Here is a 23,511-nt window from a genome sequence, read left to right on the forward strand (position 1 = left end):
GCTCTCTTTCTCCTCCTTACCCCATTTCTGTGCATGCAATGCTCCTGGCACTGTCAGAGTGTGCCACAAAGAGTTGATAATCCCAATGGTGTTCCACAAATAATTAAAGGACAACTCCCACGAAAAAATTTTTTAGCTTATTTAACACACATTACAAAGTTATATAACTTTGTAATGTGGTTAAATACCCGGTCTAGCCCCCTTCCCCCACTTTCGGACCCCCGACCCCCCGCCCGGAAGTTAAAGAATATATACATTACCTATTACGATCGTCACGGTCCTCTTCTCCCGGGCGGCATCTGGTGACGACGACGTCAGAGCCGGGGGGCGGTCCGGGTCTTCTTCCTCCTCGGCGTCTTCATAGAGAGTGAATGGGACGGAAAAGGCTGCTGGTGCACATGCGCACCAGCAGCCTTTTCATTGGCTGGAGCGCATCACATGGCTTCCAGCTTCGTCAGCCCTGATTGGCTGAGGTTGCCACACACAGACACACAGATCAGCACACGTGTGTGTATATATATATATATATATATATATACACACACAGGCAGATCAGCACACGTGTGTGTGTGTATATATATATATATATATATATATATATATATATATATATATATATATATATATACATACACACACACAGATCAGCACACATGTGTATATATATATACACACACACAGATCAGCACACATGTGTATATATATATATATATACACACACAGATCAGCACACGTGTATATATATATATACACACACACAGATCAGCACACATGTATGTGTATATACATACACACACACACACACACAGATCAGCACACATGTATATATATATATATATATATATATATATATATACACACACACACAGATCAGCACACGTGTGTGTGTATATATATATACACACACACACAGATCAGCACACATGTGTATATATATATATACACACACACAGATCAGCACACGTGTGTGTGTGTGTGTGTATATATATATAATATATGTGTGTATAATACACACACACACACCAGCACACATGTGTGTGTATATATATATATATATATATATATCACACACACACACACACACACAGATCAGCACGCATGTGTGTGTGTGTGTGTGTGTATATATATATATATATATATATATATACACACACACACACAGAGATCAGCACACATGTGTGTATATATATATATATATATATATATATATATATATATATATATATATATATATATATATATACACACACACACACACAGGTCAGCACACGTGTATGTATGTATGTGTATATATAATATATGCACACACACACCAGCACACACACCAGCACACATGTGTGTGTGTGTGTATATATATATATATATATATATATGTGTATATATATATATATATATATATATATATATATATATATATACACACACAGATCAGCACACATGTGTGTGTGTATATATATATATATATATATATATATATATATATATATATACACACACACACACACACACACACACACACACACACACACACACACACACACAGATCAGCACACATGTGTGTATGTGTATATATATATATATATATATATATATACACACACAGAGATCAGCACACATGTATATATACACAGACACAGATCAGCACACATGTATATGTACACACACACACACACAGATCAGCACACATGTGTGTGTATATATATATATATATATATATATATATATATATATATATATATACACACACACACACACAGATCAGCATAAGGAGGGGGCCCTGTGTCTCTACTGCTTCCTGCCTGTGCCTTACACCTGTCAGGAGATTGGATGCAGGGAGGCTGGATGGCCGGATCCCCCTGGATCCCTGTTTGACAGCATCTCCCTGTTTCCTCCCCAGCGGGCTGCTATGAGAGTCCGCCCTCTTCTTCCTGGCCGATCAGGTGACCCTGCTTCCACCACTCCTGCGCTGCTGCTGCTCATAGATCCCTGGCTAAGCGGGCAGCTGCTCATAGATCCCTGGCTAAGCGGGCAGCTACTCATAGATCCCTGGCTAAGCGGGCAGCTATCAGCAGTGACTGAGGCTTCCCGACTCCAGGCAGGGACCTCGCGCCTCACCGGACTGTGGGCTGCGCCTCACAGTTTGAGAAGCGCTGATCTATACGGTACAGAGGACACAAAAAAAGAAAACTATAGTTTTTGTTTGTTTTTTTAATCCTTGCGCCCTAAAAAAAAAAAAAAAAAAAAAAAAAGGCAATCAACATGGCTAATGTATCCAAAAATTTTATCAACAACTCTAAAAACACTAACTCGTCCTGTAAGAAAACAAGTAGCCCTGGCACAGCTTTGTTGGTTAAATATTTTTTTTTTTTTAAAGAGAATGTATCACCAGGTACATCCTCTTTAATCTGAACTCACTGATAGAACGGCACCGTCACGTCCATTCATTCTAAGGGAGCCACGTGATACAGGGGAGGGAATTCCCTCCCACTGGGGGCGAGCCGGCCATAGAATGGCGCCGTGCATGGGAACAGGGCCGCGGTCCGTAAAATGGATTGGAATAAAAATCTTTTGAGTGATCTTGAGTGATCTTTTGGCATCCCAAGGCCTCCGAAAATTGATATGATGCCTATAATAATATAAATATAACAAAATATCCTATTTCTAAAGACTGCAGAACCAGGGGAATAAATGTTGAGTTGCATTTCTCTGTCAACACCTGCCATGTTACAGAAAAATTGTTAAAAAGGCAGATGTGAGGGAGGCAATAATTTTTTTAATTCTACATTTTGATTTAATTTCTGTAAAACCCCCTTAAGGGTTTAAAATAAAAAAAAACCTTTGAGGGGTGCAGTTTTTAAAATGGGGTGATTTTTGTGAGTTGCTAACATACAGGCACTGCAAATCCACCCCAGAACTGAGCTAGTCTCTAATAAAAAATCAGATTTTAAAATAATCTTGAAAATTGCTGCTAAATAATTAAGCTCTCTAACTTTCGGGGGAAAAAATGTAGTAAATAATTGTAAATGTGATTTAATAACCAATCTATTCTGCAAGACTATCTAACAAGCACAGGATTTCATATTTAGAAAAATGCTTTTGTTCAAAGACATGCTAGATTTATCAACTAAAGTTAAAAGTACACAAAAACCATTCTAAGAATCACTTGGATAAATACGTACATAATAAAGTTATTGGCACATAAAGGAGTCAGATTTTAAAAATAATGATGTTAAGGCAAGAACAGCATTAACAGCAAGGAATTAATAAGATAAATTATGTAAGTGTCTCAGCATCTCAGCCAGTTAGATACCAGTATTTTAGTTACCTGTTATGTCTGCTTGCCCGCATAAATGCATTGAAATGCTTTTTTAAGACCTGCTTTAAATAAGATCCACCATCTTGGCTGATAGTTGGAGCATTGCACTGTATAGCAACTTTCTTTTTTACTTTGCTGCCATCTTAAGGGCATCTCATTAACTGCTGAGCAGTCATGTGTTTCTTCATCTGGCATTACTAGCCGAGAGATAGAAAGCCATCTTTTACGCTTCATTCTCAATCACCCAGGCTGATTTCCTCTTGACATTCTGGCCTGTTTTGATCTCCAGTATTAATGTCAGTATTAGTCTAAAAAGCACTATTCCCCCTCCCCAACCACTACTTCAAGTCTAATGTTTACTTCCCCGCTAACCACCACAGAAACATCGTAACATTTCACACTTTGTCCTCCTTCTCAATCAGACTCTAGATAAATGTTGCATGAAATTGAATTTGTTTGCAGGCTAACAAACGTTTGTGTCTATTCCACAAATAAAATACATTTGAGTTTTGATGTGCTTGTTTCTGGCAGCCAGCTTCAGCGGCAGCAAGAGACCGCCAAAACAGAAGTGCGTGATCTGATGGGGAAGATCACAACTCTGCAGGCAGAGAAAAAGGCTTTACTTCTCCAGAGGAATGACTTATTAGCAGAAAACAAGATCCTCGAGGTTGAAATGGAAGCGGTTAAAAAGACTAACAGGTTGGCACTGCTCATGTTCATCTACAGTTTTATTGATGCCACTGTTGGGGGGGGGGGAGAGACTAAGGCTGCATTCCCACGTTCCGTGATCCTGACGGATCACGGACGTGGAATGCATGTACCGGAGTCCCCCCGCGCCCGGACAGCATCTGTAATTAGATGCTGGGAGCGGGCGAGACTGTATTCATAAGCGCCGCGCTGTAGTAACAGCACCGCGCGGCTGATTCATTACAGCGCGGCGCTTATGAATACAGTCTCCCCCGCTCCCAGCATCAAATTACAGATGCTGTCCGGGCGCGGGGGGACTCTGGTACATCCGTCAGGATCACGGAACGTGGGAATGCAGCCTTAAGAAACACCAAGCTAAAATAACTCAATATATTATACCTATCGCAGGGCAGAAGGGGCAGTGCATGAAGTGTGTATGTGTGTGTGTTTTTTTTCTCTTCTCTTTAAAGGAGTTCTTCTTTGATAATAAGCTAATCACAAAATTTCCTCCTGCGAGGATCTGAAGCTGTGTGTGAGTAATCTGTGGGGGAACCTAAGAACACAGTGCCCACTCAAATCTGTAGGGTGCCTGTGTAGCACAAAACAACACGGGTCCTGCAAAAAAAGATGCCTTTTATATCAATGGTAACATGAACAAAGCAGGGTCTCCCGCTCCACACCCTTAGTCTAAATAGGCGCTGTGCTCTGACCATATTGCAGCCTGCTGCACCACACCAATAAGGAGAAAACAAAAAGAAACACACAATGCTTAGGCACAACACTGTTCGTACAAATAGGGATATATATATTGTATGGTTAAAAAGTGTAAAAGTATTTTACTAACAGGTTTCCATGCAATAAATGAAATACCACACACAAAAATTGAGCAAATGTAAAATGCAAACTAAAAACCATGGTGGTATATCCAGTGAGCACATAAAAATAAAATAATGAAAGGGCTAAAAAGCAGCTAATCCATAAGTCCAAACCCAGGTCCACAAGAAAAAACACCCTTGTCAGCATAAGTAAGAAAACCCAATGGCAGGGTAATTAGGCTAGTGGGCTTGTGGATCCTAGGTTAGTCTTAAATTTAATTGAAGGGATCTTGAAATATTATTTTTCACATTTTTTTTTTAAATACATTTTGGGGGGAAAACCATTTTTATGGTTTTGTTAAAGTGAAACGCCAACTTGCTGTTATGTTGTAATAGCCCACAGGATGCTGAGAATAAGGGTAATTTTCTTACCTTCATCCTCAGTGCCATTTTTGCTAAATTCAATACGCCCGACCCCTCCTCATGGATATTCATCCAACGTTCTGCAGTAATGAGTGGTGAAGTGATTTCACTGCCGACCGCCACCTCAATATTCTTGGTGGAGGACGGGACAGTAGTGCCGCCCCAGTGCACCAATGCTGACAGCAACATTTAAACATTACAGGAGTGCACCGTTGGTGGTGTAGTGGATGGATTGCATCTCAGGAAACCAACCTGTTGTCACTGCAGCCCCAGACCCTTGCTAGGCCTCTAGGATTGCTGTAACTTGGTCTGCCTACAGTAGACTGTACCAATAGGGCAGTACATATGTACTTCATTAATCTGTATGATAAATCAAATTATTGTATTAGGGATATGGTATAAATAGTTTGTTCATATACTTACACGGCAACACCAAATGTTTTTGTTCCTTTATGTGCTCACTTGATATACAATCCTATTTTTTTTTTTTTAGTTTGTATCTTACAGTTACTCAATTTGTGCATGTGGTATTTTATATATTGCACATGGATTTTTGTGCACAAACCGTGAGAAATGTGAGAAATAATAAAGTGCAAAAGTGTGGGGTCACACTTCATTCTGGCCATGATTTAAGGTTAATGAACAGCACCCCCACTCTTCTATTTACTTTTTGATTTGCTTTGTTAGGGAATTCTGAGTTGTTTTCTAAACTGGACAATTTCCTCAAATCACTGTTTCTCAATTGCAGTTCTCATGGCCTCCTTGCTGCACGGGGTCCTGGCATACTGCTCTCCCGCCCAGCCAATCAGTGGCTGTGGCTGGGCAATACACTGATTGGCTGGGCGGGAGATCAGTACGCCGGGGACACCGTGCAGCAAGGAGAGGTAATGTATACACGCAGCAGAGCCCGGAGCCGAGCGGGAGACGCAGGGGTTAAGGGGGCGGCAGAATTACATACTCGTAGCGGTCTTTCAGACAGCGGCGAGCAAGTAGTGACAGGGAACTGCCAGGACCTGCCAGACTTGCAGTGAGATTTATGCTGTGAGTCTGTACGTGTGCACAGACCCTTAAAGAAAGTCTGTTGGCATGTAATGCAATACTAAAGTGTGCAGACATTTCCAGACTATAGATCCAGGAGTCAAATTAGTAGGCTGTGTGAATGAAAAAGTCTCCTAATACTTTGAATGATGTCATGTATTTTGCTTTGTATTAGGGAACAGGGTGCTCATGCTATATATCTGTCCTGAAATTATACATACTTTTGTTTTTATAAATACTATGATTTAAGTACATTAGAGTTTATGTATTCCTGAGAATATTATTACATGCACTTCCACAGCTTATGTAACAGATTTTACATCTATAAATTTTGCAGAATAACATTACTGTTAGAAATTTCAGCTTGAATTACCGCATATCATTAAGCAGCTGGTAAATGTATAATATAGTACACTGTGCATGGCAAATATCCAGACCTGACATTACTGAATTCTGCCTTCACTAAGTCATTTATGTATTTTTTTTTTCCAGAAAATTGCAAAGGAAAGTCGGCCAGCTGAAGCAGCAGTTGGAGGACACAATGGAGAAAGAGGTGACAGCACATCAGTATCTGGCCAATCTAGTAACACTGGCTGAGAGCATTGCTGGAGAGAGAGATGAGCTCATTAATATGGTGGGTAAAAAAAAACTAGTACTTTATCAGTGTAAGGGTATACCCAGCATCTTTGGTTGTGCAACACCAGGTTTTAAGTATGTACTGCATCATTGCAAGTATTGATAGTGAATGTGGTTGTGTAAGTACTTTCAACATAATGCCTAATGCACCCTAAAATATGAGTCATGAAATTTTATTTTGTTTGCAACTTGGTGTTAAATGGGACATATTTTTAGGCATGAAGGGAACCTTTCGGGTGTTTCATCGTTCCTGACCCATGACAGCATAAAAAGGGGGCAGACAGCAAACTATGATTTACTTCACTGATTTATTGATAGTTTTAAAACTGACTAGGTATGGAGCTCCAGGTCATTAAGGCAGTACCCAGCGGCCTCTTCCCATCTGCATAATTGAATGATAGATCACTCCCTGTAAGCACATTGGTTTGGGAGAAGTTGGCTGGGACCAACCTGACTTGGAGTAAGGGCCCCATTACATCAAACGATATAGCTGGACGATTACCAGCCCTTCTGGCCGATAATTATTTGGTGTAATAGGTCATGTTAAAAGGCAATGCACAATGTCGGCTGATCGTTGCCTTAAAACATGTTCTATTTAAACCACAACTATAGCTGCTGCCCATGGCTCCCTGTAATAGGACGGGTGCCGCTGCCGCTATATTCTATGGCAGCTCCTCGCAGCCCCCTCGCTCCTCCCCGCTTGATGCTTATATGTGAAATAGTACAGACAGCCAGTGAAGAATGAGGAGCAAGTGAGATCTGACCTGACAGGTTGGCACTCACTTGCTCTTTAATAAAATGCTGTGTAATAGGGCCTGAATTCGTGGTCTTTTGTAATAATGGAGTCTATCCCAGTTTTATGCTGCCAGTGGTTAGGGCAGTGCTAAACTTCTGACAGGTTTTGTTTAACTTATGTTAACTAAGGCCTCATGCACACGTTCAGTATTTTTTTCTGGTCCTGAAACAACCTGTGAGAAATTGCGGATTGGACATCCGTATTCTATCCGTATTCCATCCGTTGCTGGACCAGACTTCAGAAGGGTGAGAGGTGTCTAATATGCATGCTGCTTAGTGAATCCCTGTGGAAATCACCGATCTCACAGCACAGAGAGCTACAGCATGTGTAGGAAAAGATGCAGAGATTTGCTACTTACACAGCCCTATGGCTCTGTGATGCGATCTCCTTCTTGTCCTGTGCCGATCTCTCTCTCTCTGCCATTCCTTCCCTGCTCAGTAACTCTTAATTGATTCATTCATACTTTTCCTTACCACATTGTTAGGACAAGGCTCTGTGGTAAGATAAGACAATAGTTTGGGAGAAAAATTAAGGTGTTTTTTCTTTGTGAACATTACTCATCAGGTGATCGTCAGAAGTAGCAAATAGCAATGATCACCTGAATATGTCTAGATCTGTTCCCACACACACCTTAATTTTTCTCCCAAACTATTGTCTTATCTTACCACAGAGCCTTGTCCTAACATTGTGTAGGAAAAGATGCAGAGATTTCCTACTTACACAGCCCTATAGCTCTGTGATGCGATCTCCTTCTTGTCCTATGCCGATCTCTCTCTCTCTGCCATTCCTTCACTGCTCAGTAACTCTTAATTGATTCATTCATACTTTTCCTAACCACATTGTAAACACCAATTTATTGTGCTAATTGGTAATGATGAGTGACAGCTGGGCTACTCTATCTGTCCTAATGGTTTTCTATGGGGTTCAGTCTTTAATGTTAATGCTGCCTGCCATAGTTGTCTACACTGACAGGACAGCTATTGTACGTTTGTAGCCCAGCTGTCACTCATCATTACCAATTAGCATAATAAATTGGTGTTTACAATGTGGTTAGGAAAAGTATGAATGAATCAATTAAGAGTTACTGAGCAGTGAAGGAATGGCAGAGAGAGAGAGAGATCGGCACAGGACAAGAAGGAGATTGCATCAGAGAGCCATAGGGCTGTGTAAGTAGCAAATCTCTGCATCTTTTCCTACACAATGTTAGGACAAGGCTCTGTGGTAAGATAAGACAATAGTTTGGGAGAAAAATTAAGGTTTTTTTTTTCTTTGAGAACAGATTTACATATTCCCACACACAATAAACACCTTTAGTTTTCTCCAAAAATATTCACAGACGTTTTACATTATTTCAGGCACGGGGAGAGGGGGGGGGGGGTTGTCTAAGGTGCTGGGAACAGCTTTCATGCAGTACTGGTGGTTGGGGAAATAATCAGGTCTGCATATGGGACTGACATCTACTACATTGTCTGATATCACTGTGCCACTGTGGTGTTACATAGGACTGCAGGTGACAGCAAGAATATGGCAATACAGTGGAGTAGTTGATGGCACAAGTTACAAAAGTTAGGGAGGTGCAGCTCACTATCAAGAAGATCGTTCCTGGAACTGTGTCATCATTGAAAGGGTGAGAGGTGCCACCGGCAGTGTGGAGTACTACAGATCCCAGCTCTCTGATTATATAATCACCAACACTGCCTAGGATTCTGCTACAATCGGCACACCATACTGTAACTAGGATTCTGCTACAATCGGCACACGATGTGCAGCAACAGAGATCCGGAGAACTAAAGATCCCAGCACTTCTATAAACTGCTGTGCAAATAGGAGCATGAGTTATCCATATTTTTTTACGGAAATACGGATGCCAAACATGTTGCAATCCGCAAACAATCCGTAGACAATTGATGTCAATGAGAGCATCCGTAAATAAATCAGGGTCCGCACCGGGTCCGTACTAGGACATGTCCTTTTTTTTTTTCAGGATTGATTTTCATCCATTTCTGCTACTGATAGTGTGAATAGGACAATGGACATCAATGTGCACTAACACGGATCCGTAAATTACGGGACGTGTGAATAAGGCCTAAGTTACTACCATATATATGGATGACACAGGAGCACAGTTTGTGTAGAATGCCCCAATGTATTGTATGTACATGTAAAATAAGTTGATGGCAATGCTTAACATTTAAGGTCCTAGTACGATACAGCTGATAATCACTTGGTGTAATAGCTAGTGTTAAAAGGCAACGATCAGCCAACATGCTGATCCTGTCGGCTGATCCTTTTCTTTCAACATGTTAAAAAACGATAATGGTGGTCTGCTCTAATAGGAGCAGCGACAGCAGACCGTTCCTATCCCCTATGGGTCGCTATCCCCTATGGGTGATCCTTTGGAGAGCCCCTCCCGCAGCTCCCTACTTGACCCCTCCCCCTTCTGCTCTTATTGCGTCAGCAGAGAGCATGGAACGAGGAGCAAGCGAGCGCTGATCTGACAGGTCAGCGCTTGCTCCCGGCCATACTTTTAGATGGTGGTCTATGTGGTCACACCCGAATGTGCACACATTCCATTACAAATTGATGTTTATCTGGCCGATAATACAGTATTGGCTGGGTGAACATGTAAGACTGTGGCCATTGTTTGCCATGTTCACAGTGTGGGAACATGGCCTTACTCAGAATTCTCAGAAAAGGGTTATTGAAAATAGGTTTTCTAGCCAGATACCCTTACCACATCATGCCCCTCATCTTAGAGTGTATAATATTCTGCATCCTCTTAATCCCTTTATGTATAAACAGTGTGCTATCTATCTAGAATCTACAAACTGCTGAGGCGGAATTTTATGTATTATTTACGTGATTGCTTTGTTTCCGTTTATTTGTGGATCCAGCAGAGGGGCGGTACAGACTGTGTCCTTGATTAACTGCAGAACTGAACATGTCTAATAGATAGTGGCATTACAGATGGCAGGCAGCAACTCCCTGCCCTGAGCCGCAGCAATCCTAGTGACATTCTGTGTAGAGAGCTTGATGGCTTCTGATGTCTGTGTCTTCATATCTATTTTAAGGTTACCTAGAAGCTAAAATGTTTTCCCTATGGAGGCCTTACCAGCATGAAAGGCTCACAATTCAGTGCTCAGACCCTGAGATGACAAATGCATGTGTCGTCCCTTTTCTATTGTGTAGATACTCAGAGATGACTTTCAGAGCTCTGAATGGAAGTATGCAGTAGACAGACGGACGTTAAGTAGAATGTATTTATAGCTGTTGGATGGACTGATGGATGAATTGATGGCCGCTGGATACTTTGACAGATATATAAGTAGTACTGAAAAGGTAGAAGGCCACCACATGTGATAACCAGGACATGTAGGATCACCCTGATAGGACTCGCCTCAAAATTCGCCTCTGACAAATTAATAAATGTGGGCTATTGTCTTTGGTTTTCTGTAATTGTCTAATTATACTGAGTATCTGATAATGAGAAGTGCTATTATTATTATTATTATTATTATTATTATTATTATTATTACTACTACTGTTGTTATCATGGTTATTATTAGTCCTCATCCGACTATCTGTAACTGGTCTGTAGCCCCCAGGACAGTAACTGGACATTGTAGCTGTTTTCTCACATTTCATTTTTTGAATTCACTGCTTTATATGCTATGTGTTTGATGTAAAGAAGCATCTGTTTTCTACCACTCCATTTCCTAATCCTCTTGAGTAGAGCCTTTATGATGTGGCGCTCATACAAACTGGCAAGTCAACTCAGGCAGGCTGTCAGCATTCATAACCCTGTATCCCATCTAGACTGGCATTCATAATGACAAGATGAAATCAGCATTTTTGGAAAGTTATTTTTATTACTAACATCCAGTAGGAAATAGCATTTCATACATAAAGTGTATTTTCCTCTTCATGTTTTCTGAAAGAGTAATGTTTGAGCACATTGAGGGGTAATGGTTCTCCTTGAGGAGAGCACTATAAAAGGTTTGTAGAAACTTATGGATTATTTATACTCTAGGCTAATAAGGTTCCAAAGAGGTGTATAAAATGTATAAATAAAGAAAAAAATCTATATACAAATTCAAATCCATAGGGGACTTTCAATTGACGCTATTTTGAGCAAACTTCTCTGGATTTCTGTAGAAATTGGATTTCGCCAAAGGGAGTCCTAGAAAACATGGATACAGCTATAGGCCAGGTTCACACTACGTATAACACTGCTGATGATCTTCATTTCTGTTCACCGCTGCACATAATGAAGTGTGCAGCTGGAGCTGCATCCTCCATTTTGTGAACTGACATGGTCTGTGCGGCCACTATTCAGTGAATAGCAGCCGCAGAAAACTGACATGTCAGGTTTTTCGTGTGGCCGGATGGAATCCCAGCCGGAGTGTATACTGTGTATACACTTTGGGCGGGATTCCATTCATTCACATACAATGTATGTTTTGTATAAATTACGGCCGTTGTTGCAAATTGCAACAACAGCATTGATTTATGCAAAACATACGTTGTGTGAGCATAGCCATAGGCTGTATCTATGTTTTCCTGGCAGCTTTAGGGCGGCATCCAATTTCTCCAGACGCCGGGAGTTGAATGCTGAGCATTCAGGTTCGGCCATGTGGCTTAACCTGGACACTTTTCTAAAGTTTGCTAAACATTAAGTGACATTCCTAACCTGCCTACTCAGGCTTTATTGAATATGAGAGTTAATGTAATGCACTCCCTGATAAGAGCAACAAAGTGTTTAACTTCACAGTTAGACCTGGGGAAATTACTGTATAATATACTTGCTAACAGCACATATGCCTATTTACTAGCAATATGGTGCATTTGTGACCTGTGCCATACCTATTGATAAGTGAAGTTAGGGCTCCAAAACATTACTTAATTTTTAGACGTTTATGATGCACCTTTTGTATAATATGTAAGTTTATCATGTGACTCATTTTTTGAAGTATGCTATGCTGGCCTCCCAGGGGATGAGGGAAATGGGGCATTGTATTTTGTCTTAGGGCCCTGTTAGACCGCTTGATTCTTGCTGTAAGCGAGTGGCAATCTCATAGATCACACTAATTTACAGAGTCTGTTACAAGGCTTGATTATTGTGTGGAGAAGACTGCACAAATAATCACTAGATTGTTTGCGCGACCTTTTCTGCCATCAGTTATTACCTGCACATCCCCTTTTACATTTACAGATGTGTAAAAAAAAGAAAAAGAAAATGGATTAAAAGGCATTTTCCTTAAAAAGCCACATTCAGATTAAAATGGATGTCACTTTCCAACAGGGGAAGCTGTCTCTGAACTGAGAGCTTTCCACAGACCTCCATGTACCCAACATGCATCCCCACCGATCCAGAGTACTGGGGTGCAATCACCCTACAGTGAATGGAACAATGAATGCACCTGGAGGACTAGGAACTGTTTAGAGCCCTATAGATGATGAGTGGAGCCATCACTACGGTTGACTGTATCCTCATCCTCATCCCTGTATACTCATTTTTTGGATCAGTGATCCTGGCAATAAAAAGCTGAGATAGAAATGCCCCTTTAATTGTAAAAAGTTATACCACCACACACACTTGTAATGTTAAATTTTACTTTTAATTATTTTTAGACTAAAGGTTTGGAAGCTGAAAAGCAAGGAGTTCTGTCTAAGATGATGGAAGGCGGTGTGCGCTTGGGGCGTTTAGAAGAAATGGTAAAGGTAAGAGCTTAACATTGGTTCTATGTTAGGATAGGGAAAAAGAGCAAGAAACTCTACAGTATTTAATGTAAAGGGATCACTTTAGACAACACTTAGGGGGACGTTTATTAATGGTCTGTCCCGATCACCCTTCTCCCTGGTGTACGCCTGCAGTATGACCCGCTCACCCGATGGGCGGGCTGGGGGAGCTTGAGGGGGCGTAACAAGGCGGGGAAGAGGTGTGGCCTTCTCCCGCACCTCATTTATCATGATTTACACCTGCACGCAGGCCTAAATCATGATCCAAATCTACCCCTGCTGGAAACAGGTGTAGATTTAGTACACTGGGCGCAGGTTCGGGCGCCCGGCCAGCCTGATTCCCTAAGAGGCGTTGTCTCTTAGTGAATCCTGCCAGGGAAAAGGGGGCGGGGCCTAATTTAAGTACACCCCTCCAGAGTATTCATTTAGGGCTTAGTAAGAGGATTAGGTGGGTGGCCATATTAGTGCCCCAACAGTTAATAAAAACAGGGTACTGGAGCATCATATTAAACACATCATGTGCCTCTGTTACGGTCTGCTATAAGGATCCCTAAGTAAACTGATGCATATTGTAAAATTAAACATATTCTATTGTTTGAAGGAATATAACTAAGATTACTATATATGCTTGCATTGCATTTAAAAATGTGTTACTTTTGCTTAAAACCATTTTATGGCATCCACTAAAGTCAACACGCTCACTTTAACTGCTGTCTTTTGGTCTGTCTTAAAAGTATTGTTAGCAAGGCCGTATTCACTCATCCCTTACTGGCGTGTAGTAAATCCTGTGGAGAAACTTGGTGGCACTGCTTATTGAAAAATTAAATGGCTGTTCCTCCAAAATAGGCACTGTGTCTGTTAATTTCTAAATCCACACCGCACATTGTTTCCTAAGCTCCCTTTCTATACATAATGCTGGTATTGGTTGCCTTGCATTGTCTTGTAGAGAGACAGTCTGTTCTGTTGCTTCATTCTCCACAGATAATAAGCTCATTTTGTGATAAGTGACATTAGCAGATATGCTGCAAATAAGGATAGGACGTCATGTCTTCTTATTTTATCTTTCACCAGCACCAACACCCACACAGTTTACTACCAGCCTTGAAATTCCAAAAACTAGAGTGACTCACCTAGCGGAGATGTCTAATTGGGGCAGCAGTAGCTGTCCAAATGCTACAGATCCGTGGGTGAAACTCTCCTAGCAGTAGCTGCTTACAGCAAGGTAGAATGTACCACCCCTAACAAACATTGATCATAAACCAGCAGAAACCACCAGGGCCTGCTTCTAAGGAATGCCACTAGCAACATTACAAAGATTTGCTTCTAATTTTTGGTGTTTTGTTTGTCCTTTTTTAAAAGTTAAATTTTCTCAAATGCTTTATACCAAGGTCCTTGTCCTCAGCTTTGCCAAAGTGACTAATATAACACTAGAGATTTAGTTAGACTTCTTGAAACGTACCCTTGTTTGTGTCACAAGAGAACTTGGCTAAAAGAGTTTTTTGGGGGGAAATATAAAACAATGTATGCTGCCTCCCACTGCAAAAACACAGTGACAAGCCCATACACTCCCCTTTCCACCTTGCGAGCGGCGATCTTTTGCCAAGGCAGCAGTAGATTGAGGGGACATATGATCTTTTTTTTTTTTTATTATTATTGTTTTACTGTATGGGGAAGCATGTAACAAAGTTTAATTTTACCTTTTAAAATCTCTTTAAAAAGTGCAGCGCATATGCTACTTTAGATGCTACCTTAAAGGAGCAATTGATAACGACACTACACACAGTCGTTATTACCCTCTGGCTGTGCTGGGACTTGCTTGTAGGCTGCTGTGCTACACACAATCTTCCTTTCTGCTGGGGATCACTGCGTATAGTAGGTGTCTGCAGGACTTTGGAGGACTGTGTCATGACTGGAGGAGCAAGATGCCCAACATGGTGCCAGAACCCCTTCTACAGGATTGCTGTGTAGAGCTTACTAGGTTATTAGGAAGTCCCACTGGAGATAGCAAAGTTGCTCAAAACTACCATAAAATTTTAAGTTACAGTACTGCGGAGAAGTTTAGTCAAGTTAGTCAGGTGTTGAAAAAATGCGGCAAAGTAATAGTTCATTGAAAAAATGAAGGGTTAATAGTTTATTTTTTATTAATTAACAAACTGTAAAGTGAATTTACCTTTTGCCTTCAATAAAGCATCACTTGTTTGAGGTAACTTGTGCACCGTGTTTAAAGAAACTCAGCAGCGAGGTTATTTTAATCATCTTGGAGAACTAAGCAGAGACCTTCTGTGTATGTATTTTCATGTAATCCCAGCCAGACTGAATGGAGTTGAGAGAAGGGCTCTGGGGACCGTGCCATCACCTTAGGACTCCTTGTTTTTCTTTACACTGAAGATGGATAAGATGCACTCCCCCTGATTTAGCCTCCCCAGCTTTAGGCTCGCACGTATACTGACGTATAATGATCACTTTCCTGCGGCACAGTGTTATTCCATTGCTCTAATGCTGTCCCAAGCCTGCTGGTGTCCACATGACTTCCTCTCCATCTGTCCCGCATCTTCAAAGGTCGGAAATCAGTTTCCTCTATGCATCTCTGAGAGTGCTGTCATAAAGATGCATTGAAGACACTGGTTTCTGGTATTTAAAAGCCCTGGATTATCAAGGGGGTCAGGAAGATCTGATATAGGCATCAGCGGGATCTGAGCGGCATTGGAGCCCCAAAATAACACTGTTTTATGGGAAACCGATCTTTAGGAGGTATGCAGGAGTATATGGGCAAGCCTGAAAGGGGGGGGGGAGCAAGAAAAATGTTGGGGGAGTGCTTCTTTAATAGTAGTGACTTTCTATCAACTGTAGAGCCAACAAGAAGAAAAGTGGTGCTATTTGGGGGGAAATATATACTTTTCTATGTGTTGCATGAAACTAAAATATTTTCCCAATAAAAAAAAATTATCTGATCCAAAAAGTGTCAAGTGCTAGCATAGAATGTTGTACTAACCATATCATGCAGCACAACTGATTTTTACTAAAGTATAGGTTCTTCTTGTCACCTGTCACTGATGAAACATCTAGAAAATGTGCATATCAGGCAGGCCAATGACAACTTCAGGTCATGAAATGGGTGAGATAGATAGATAGGAAACAAAAAGAGTTCACGGAAAAATATGAAAAAAATGGTGCCAGCATGCATGCCAGGGAGCCGCCAAACAGGCAATATATATCCAAAGAAGCAGTAGCACTCCAAAATGACAAAAATGGTGAGAAATTTATTCACATCCCAAGTGCAAAAACAGTTGTTTTTGTACTTAGTATGTGAATACATTTCTCACTGTTTTTGCCATTTCGGAGTGCTACTGCTTCTTTGGAGATAGATAGATAGATAGATAGATAGATAGATAGATACTTTGTCATGTTTGGCACGTTACTTCAAAGGTAGAGTTGGGCCCTCTCCATTGAGAGACTACTTTATGAAAGGAGTTATATGAATAAAATTGATATAACAAGTGTCACTTCTTGTCTCTTATATCAAGGCAAGAGAACCATTAAGGCAAAATAAGACCTTTAATTACTTATTAGGTTCTTTTCATTTACATTTAGTACATCCGCTAAAGTGTTCAGCAGAGAGAGAGACGTCCGCTTTTCGTGGAGCTGGTCAGTGTCAACACTTTAATGTCGTCTTTTCATCAGCCTCTGTTGAAGAGTCTTTTATAATTGGCAGTGAAGTACCTGAGGTTGGAGTAAACCCGTTCCCTACATTAATTACTTCTCTACAGGATCCTCATTAACCATACTCTTCAGTGAAGTCATCTCATATTGGATACAGCTTTGATACAAAAAATTAAATAAGCTAGTAAAATCTATTTCGTCAGAGCATAAGGGTCCTTAAGATGATTACACCATTAAAGATCATAGGCTTTATGTTGATAATGGATAAAAATGCTTTTTTCCCCTTTAAGAAGAGCAGAAGGCACTAACAAATCAAAGGCCAGGTTCTAAAGAGAGAAGATGTGGATTTTAACTTCTCTGCATTTACTATGGATAAAAAGGGGAGAGTTATGTTTGTAGATTTTAATTGCAGTTGTCTCTGTGCAGTGGGGTGAAAGTGGGTTGTAAGTCCAGTTCAGTTGGGTATTGCAGAAATATTTCTCATGACTGAAAGCACCTAAAAACTGTGTTTATATTTATTTTTGTAAAAACCTTTCAGCACGTAGGAATCCACATTTTGCATGGAAATAGGTACTCCGCACTGAGTTGCAATTAAATTAGTTTTTATTTGCATAGGTGGTAAAGCAGATATGAAATAACGTTTCATTCTATACGACCTTCTTTAGACTCTGCAAAAGATAGTATATAAAGAGCAATGTTGCCAGCATAGTGTTGGCAAGCACTAGCATAGTATACAGAGACAATATACATATATATATATATATATATATATATATATATATATATATATATATATATATATATATATAATTACAAAAGACAAGGCAAAATAACACAAAGGGCTATATACACGTACCTGTATGCATAAATATCTGACAAAAGAATTTTCATGTTTTCATTTTCATGTTTTCATTTACTGTTATATGTTACCTGTGTTATTTCATGAAAATTCTTTTGTCATAGATGTTTATGCATACATATACATGTATATAGCCCTTTGTGTTATTTTGTCTTGTCTTTTGTAATTATATATGATGTCTCTGTATACTATGCTAGTGCTTGCCAACACTATGCTGACAACATTGCTCTTTATATACTTCTTTTATATACTTCTTTTGCAGAGTCTGATGAATTTGTATAGACCGAAACATTATTTTATACCTGCTTTACCACCTATTCAAATAAAAACTACTTTATTTGCAACTCAGTGCAGAGTACCCATTTCTGTGCTTCTCTGGGCTTGACCCTTCTCCGCCACCACTGCTACTAGTACGTGGATCCACGACACAATCCGCATCTCTAACATACTGAAGATTTGTTCGTTTTCTGCTGCAGCCTAAAGTCTGAAGCAATTTCGTACAGTAATTGCTTACGGTATGGTATTTTTTGTGGCTTCTCTGTAAGACTGGGATAGGGAAGCTTCGGCCCTCAGCTGTTTCAAAACTTCAATTCCCATCATGCCTGGACAGCCAAAGATGCACCTGTGTTGATTGCAGCACCACAGCTGTCTCTGACTTTAATATGGGCTTCAGGGCTGAACTACACAAAAAGAAGTGACCTGTCACCAGGGCTGTAGAGTCGGAGCTAGTTTTTGTTTTGGCTGTAATCAGTAGAAATGTATCAACACTAATGCATCAAAATTCGAGATGAGCGAATCGGGTTCGGGTTCGAGTCGATCCGAACCCGAACTTTCAGCATTTGATTAGCTGGGGCTGCTGAACTTGGATAAAGCTCTAAGGTTGTCTGGAAAACATGGATACAGCCAATGACTATATCCATGTTTTCCACATAGCCTTAGGGCTTTATCCAAGTTCAGCAGCCACCGCTAATCAAATGCCGAAAGTTCGGGTTCGGATGGACTCGAGCATGCTCCAGGTTCGCTCATCTCTAATCAAAATTTAAATGTTAAAGATAAATAATAAAACTAACAGTTCAACAAGCGATTCCTTTTGTATCCTGAAATTGTCAGATATTACACCTGTGGTTACTACTTTGTCACCATCTCAAGCCTAATTTCACACGTACAGCTTTGAGGATTTCACGATGTGAATTTCACAGTAAAATCCTCTGCGACACTCACTACAGTTATGGCCTATGGCTCTGCATTCTCGCTGTGGATTTTCATTCCGCTGCAAGAATTTAGCCACTGCCTACTTAACCCATCAGCTGCCAAGCTTTAAATGGAAACATATCGGAATGATTGTGCTGATATGGTTCCCAGCTGCACAGTATAGAGCTACTGTGCAGCTCCCTGAGGCTACCAAACCTGTCTGCGGCGGTAGCTTTACATGGGGGAAAATTTTATTCCGGCGCTCAAGGTCGAGAGAGGGGCAGCAACTAGTCATCTGGACAGAGAGCTGTCCGTGCCTATTCATGGCTCCCTGCCCGTCGGTGCGCAGTGCAGGGATGATTGAAAGGCAGAGAGGTCACTAACGGATCTCTCTGCCTGACAGTTATCCCTGCAGAGCGCGCTGACAGGCAGAGAACGGTGACTAGTCATGGGCAGCTCGCCGCCTAGATAACTAGTTGCCCCCCCTCTCTCAACCTTGTGTGCCTGATTCAAACTATGTTTTCCCTGATGTAAAGCTACCTCTGTAGACACGGCTGGTAGCTGGATGTGTCAATGCAGCCTAAGGAGGTGTTACAGCCTGGTGCACTTCGAAAGCTTATAGAATCCCTTTTTGACTCTTTGTACTATAGAGTAAAAGCGTTTTCCTTTGTTCTGAAAGCACAGATGTATATATGAAAGGTACCATGTGTCTTCTTGACCTATCTGCAATCTTAAAGTGTTAGCAGTTTGGAATTGTAGCTGACAGATCTGTTTAATGACAGAGAAAGGAAGAATCAGATGGGGAATCGCATGGTATTCCTGGTGCCAAAGTGTGTCTTTTGAGTCATAGTTTTTCTTTACATTTGCTTAATTTATGTACTTTAACCCAGAAATAATATATCCATTGCTTAGAAAGTTCTTCTAAACATACTTCACCCTTGTCCTAGATATTTACTTAGATTTTCTTGTACAGTTTTACAGAAACAAACCATATCCAGATGACAAGATTGACTTTTACTGTGTTGTAGATTCACTTACATCCATGTTGACCTCATAATACATCATATATATAAAGTGTTAGCTGAGTAACAAAACTTGAGTGTTATACTGAGAAAATCCATTACCTAAGTCTACTGGTTTACTGATACAGTGAGGATGTCTCTTGCAACATTTGTCAACTTCTTGAGGAGCAGTCACACATACCTTGGCACAGGCACTGGCAGAAGCCATAGACTAGACACACTGTTAAACTAGATGGGACAAGGCTAACACAAACAATCCCAAGCGTCACTTTCTGAATCACTAGCAGATAGATCCCAAGAGGTAACGAACCAAAGTAAAAAAAGCCAAGGAGCCAAACTAGTATCCGGGGAACATGGTTGCACAGTTTGGAGAATAGGTCATGGTCTATTTGGGCATGAGAACTTATGGAGACAGAGTCAAGACTGTGTTCTGCATAGTAGTCTGAGATAGTATTTTGACTTAGAGTCCTAGTAGAGTCCCTTTGTACTTCCATGATAGTGATAACTAGGCAGTTGGAAGATCCATGAGAAGGACTTGAAGATGCAAGGTTTTTTGGTGTTAAGACCACTTCGTTGCTGTCAGATTTGCACATTGCTTTTTCTACCAGCTTTGACAAGATATTTGTGTCATCTGGGAGGCCTGCAATCTCCTCTTCCTGAAGTTCAGTCTCATTGCGACAGAAAGGGCAGCTGATACATGAAGCACCTCCTCCGATATTGAGGATCTTGGATAGACATCTTGCACAAACTCGGTGAAGGCAGTCTAGGATCTTGGGCTTACGACTATGAGTGTTGAACCTCTGGTAACATATCTTACACTCCAGCTCATCAGCTGTTAGCATTTCCTCCGTGCTCATTGTTTATTGTTGCAGAGAAGCTGGAAATAGAATCAAATATTATATAAATGTTACTGTGTTTTCAATATTTGATAACACGTTTTGTTGACATATAAGGAACCAGTGACTTCTGGGGAGTTTCTGGCATGCTTTTAGGAGTGGTCACAAAGGAAAAACTAAACATTTATATCTAATTTTAGTAAGACCTTTACTATAGAATTTAAAAATAAATATTACAACCTGTTATTGTGATGAAACAAAAAAAGTTGCTCACCTCTTTTATCCTTGTTCCATCCAGCACGCATGCATCCATGTCATCACATCCGTGGCCTCTGTTGGCAGCAATGAAAGTATGGAAGATTTAAGTGATGGCATTGGACGCAATAACAGGCAATATTTTTTTTTTGTCAGTAATTTGTTATTCATTTTAAAGGGTACTTGTCATTAGGAATCTTAGCCTGGTCTCGTAACTATGGATGCAGCCATGATAGTTTTCTGATGTTGCTGCATTCGGGTGAAGATTCCTAATGACAGATACTGGTTAAATTTATATTTATATAAGATTGTGTTATTTTAGTTGTTTGTTGTTTGCCCTATAAAATTTTTTTGTTTATAGATAGAAATGTAAGCATAATTTTTTCAGTAAATTTCCTCTTTCATCCACTTTAGTAAGCAACATTATGTATTATGGGTTTATAAACTACCCCCTTGACTGCTGGTTAAACACTGAAGACCACTTCGACCGCCTCTCACTTGTCCTTAATGACAGTGGATCCAACCATTACATGGACTATGAGGGATGGTACCCAGCTGTTCTAAAGTGTATCTGTAATTCTTACATTATTTATGAACTAGGAGGCTCCAGTTGAACCTTGCTCCAGGTTCCTACTTCTTAATGTAGGTTTTTAAACTGCTTTAATGCATATAATTTGACAGAAAATTTATTTTTATATATTTATTTATTTATATATATAATATATATCAGCGAACCACTCAATAGTCGGGTGTTACTCTATGGGGCTACACTCCTCTTCTTCTTCTTTTTTTTTTTTTTTTCTCTTTAATTTCCCAGTTCAATTCTTACTCAATTAGCTCCAACTCTTAAAGGTGTTGTTCACAAAAAATGCTTTCAAATTAAATGATGCCAGAGATTTACAATTTACTTCTATTAAAAAAATATTCCAGTATATGTCCTGCAGGAATTGGTATTCTTTTCAGTCTGGAGAGCAGGAGAGGTTTCCTATGAGGATTTGCTACTGTTCTGGACAGTTCCTGACGTAGACAGTGGTTGCAGCAGAGAGTGCTGTGTCAGACTGGAGAGAATACACCACTTCCTGCAGGACATACAGCAGCTGATAAGTACTGAAATATTTTTTAATAGAAGTAAATTACAAATCTCTGGCACCTGTTGATTTCAAAATAAAATAAAATGGTGAACACCCCCTTTAAGTGACACCAATCCCTTCTCAGCAAAAGGTTGAAGTAAATCTGTTAGTTGCAATCCAATTCAGCGAATGCAGCATCCATACAGTCACCAATACTCATGCAATGTTGCCAGTAATCATGGCAACATCACATAGCTATTGGTGAAGAAGAAATGGGCGGTGTGGTTGAAACTGGGGCTGTTGGGTAAAGACATAGTTTACCTTTCTTATATCCATCTGTGCTTCCAGAACTTAAAAAAATGCTTTTATATTTCAGTGCAAGACTTTCCCAAGCTTCTGAAGTTCAGGTAGCAGGACTGCTTCCTCGCCCCCCCTCCCATCCCTGTCTCTGTATAATTGACAGTCGGGGCTCAGCTTTCAGTTTTGATCAAGCAGGCATGGAAGAGGAACAAGGAAGAATTTTCGCCCTCAGCACTTCAAGGGCTTGGGAAAGTTTTTTTGACACTTTACACTGGAGAATAAAAACATGTTCTGGAAGCACAAACATATGTAAAAGTCACCACATGTCTCCTTGCCCTAACAACTATCTAACAGTATCAGTGGTTTGGAATGTTAAAGCGACTCTGTACCCACAATCTGCCCCCCCCCCCAAACCACTTGTACCTTCGGATAGCTGCTTTTAATTCAAGATCTGTCCTGGGGTCCGTTCGGCAGGTGATGCAGTTATTGTCCTAAAAAAAAATACTTTTAAGTTTGAAGCCTGTGCCAAATGGGAGTATCTGTGCCCTAACTTTGCACCATCCCTCCTCCCCACCCTCTTCATCATTAGAAATGCACTGGAACATTTTGTACATGCTGAACACTGCACAGGTGCTTAAAGATTCAGCCCATGTGCCGGGCTGAAACAGGTGGGGAATAGGAGGCAGTCTGCCTGGAGCATTCCTAATGATGAAGAGGGTGGGGAGGAGCGACGGAGGGGGGGGGTGCAATGTTAGGGCAAATAACTGCATTATCTGCCGAAAGGACCGCAGGACAGCTCTTGGATTAAAAGCAGCTATCCGAAAGTACAAGTGGTTTGGGGGGGGGGGTCAGATTGTGGGTACAGAGT

At 40.6% G+C, this 23,511-nt stretch overlaps 2 protein-coding genes across 6 annotated transcripts in view; one reads left to right on the plus strand and one right to left on the minus strand.

Annotated features, from left to right (window-relative positions):
• Positions 1-23,511, plus strand: part of CEP89 (centrosomal protein 89) — a 108,972-nt gene that overhangs the window by 52,849 nt on the left and 32,612 nt on the right. For 3 of the 5 annotated variants that reach the window (XM_069966181.1, XM_069966180.1, XM_069966182.1), the window contains 3 exons: positions 3,848-4,015; positions 6,772-6,913; positions 13,343-13,432. In XM_069966181.1, the coding sequence (XP_069822282.1) occupies positions 3,848-4,015; positions 6,772-6,913; positions 13,343-13,432 (400 nt within the window). Of the gene's footprint in view, positions 1-3,847; positions 4,016-6,771; positions 6,914-13,342; positions 13,433-17,041; positions 17,543-23,511 lie in introns of those variants that run through there. The other 2 variants (XM_069966184.1, XM_069966183.1) reach the window with 2 other exon arrangements.
• Positions 20,271-21,055, minus strand: LOC138789763 (E3 ubiquitin-protein ligase RNF182-like). Its single transcript, XM_069968561.1, has one exon. The coding sequence runs from the start codon at positions 21,037-21,039 to the stop codon at positions 20,335-20,337; it is 705 nt and encodes a 234-aa protein (XP_069824662.1). The 5' UTR covers positions 21,040-21,055; the 3' UTR covers positions 20,271-20,334.

This window comes from Dendropsophus ebraccatus, chromosome 4 (genome assembly GCF_027789765.1).
Source record: "Dendropsophus ebraccatus isolate aDenEbr1 chromosome 4, aDenEbr1.pat, whole genome shotgun sequence".
NCBI lineage: Eukaryota > Metazoa > Chordata > Amphibia > Anura > Hylidae > Dendropsophus > Dendropsophus ebraccatus.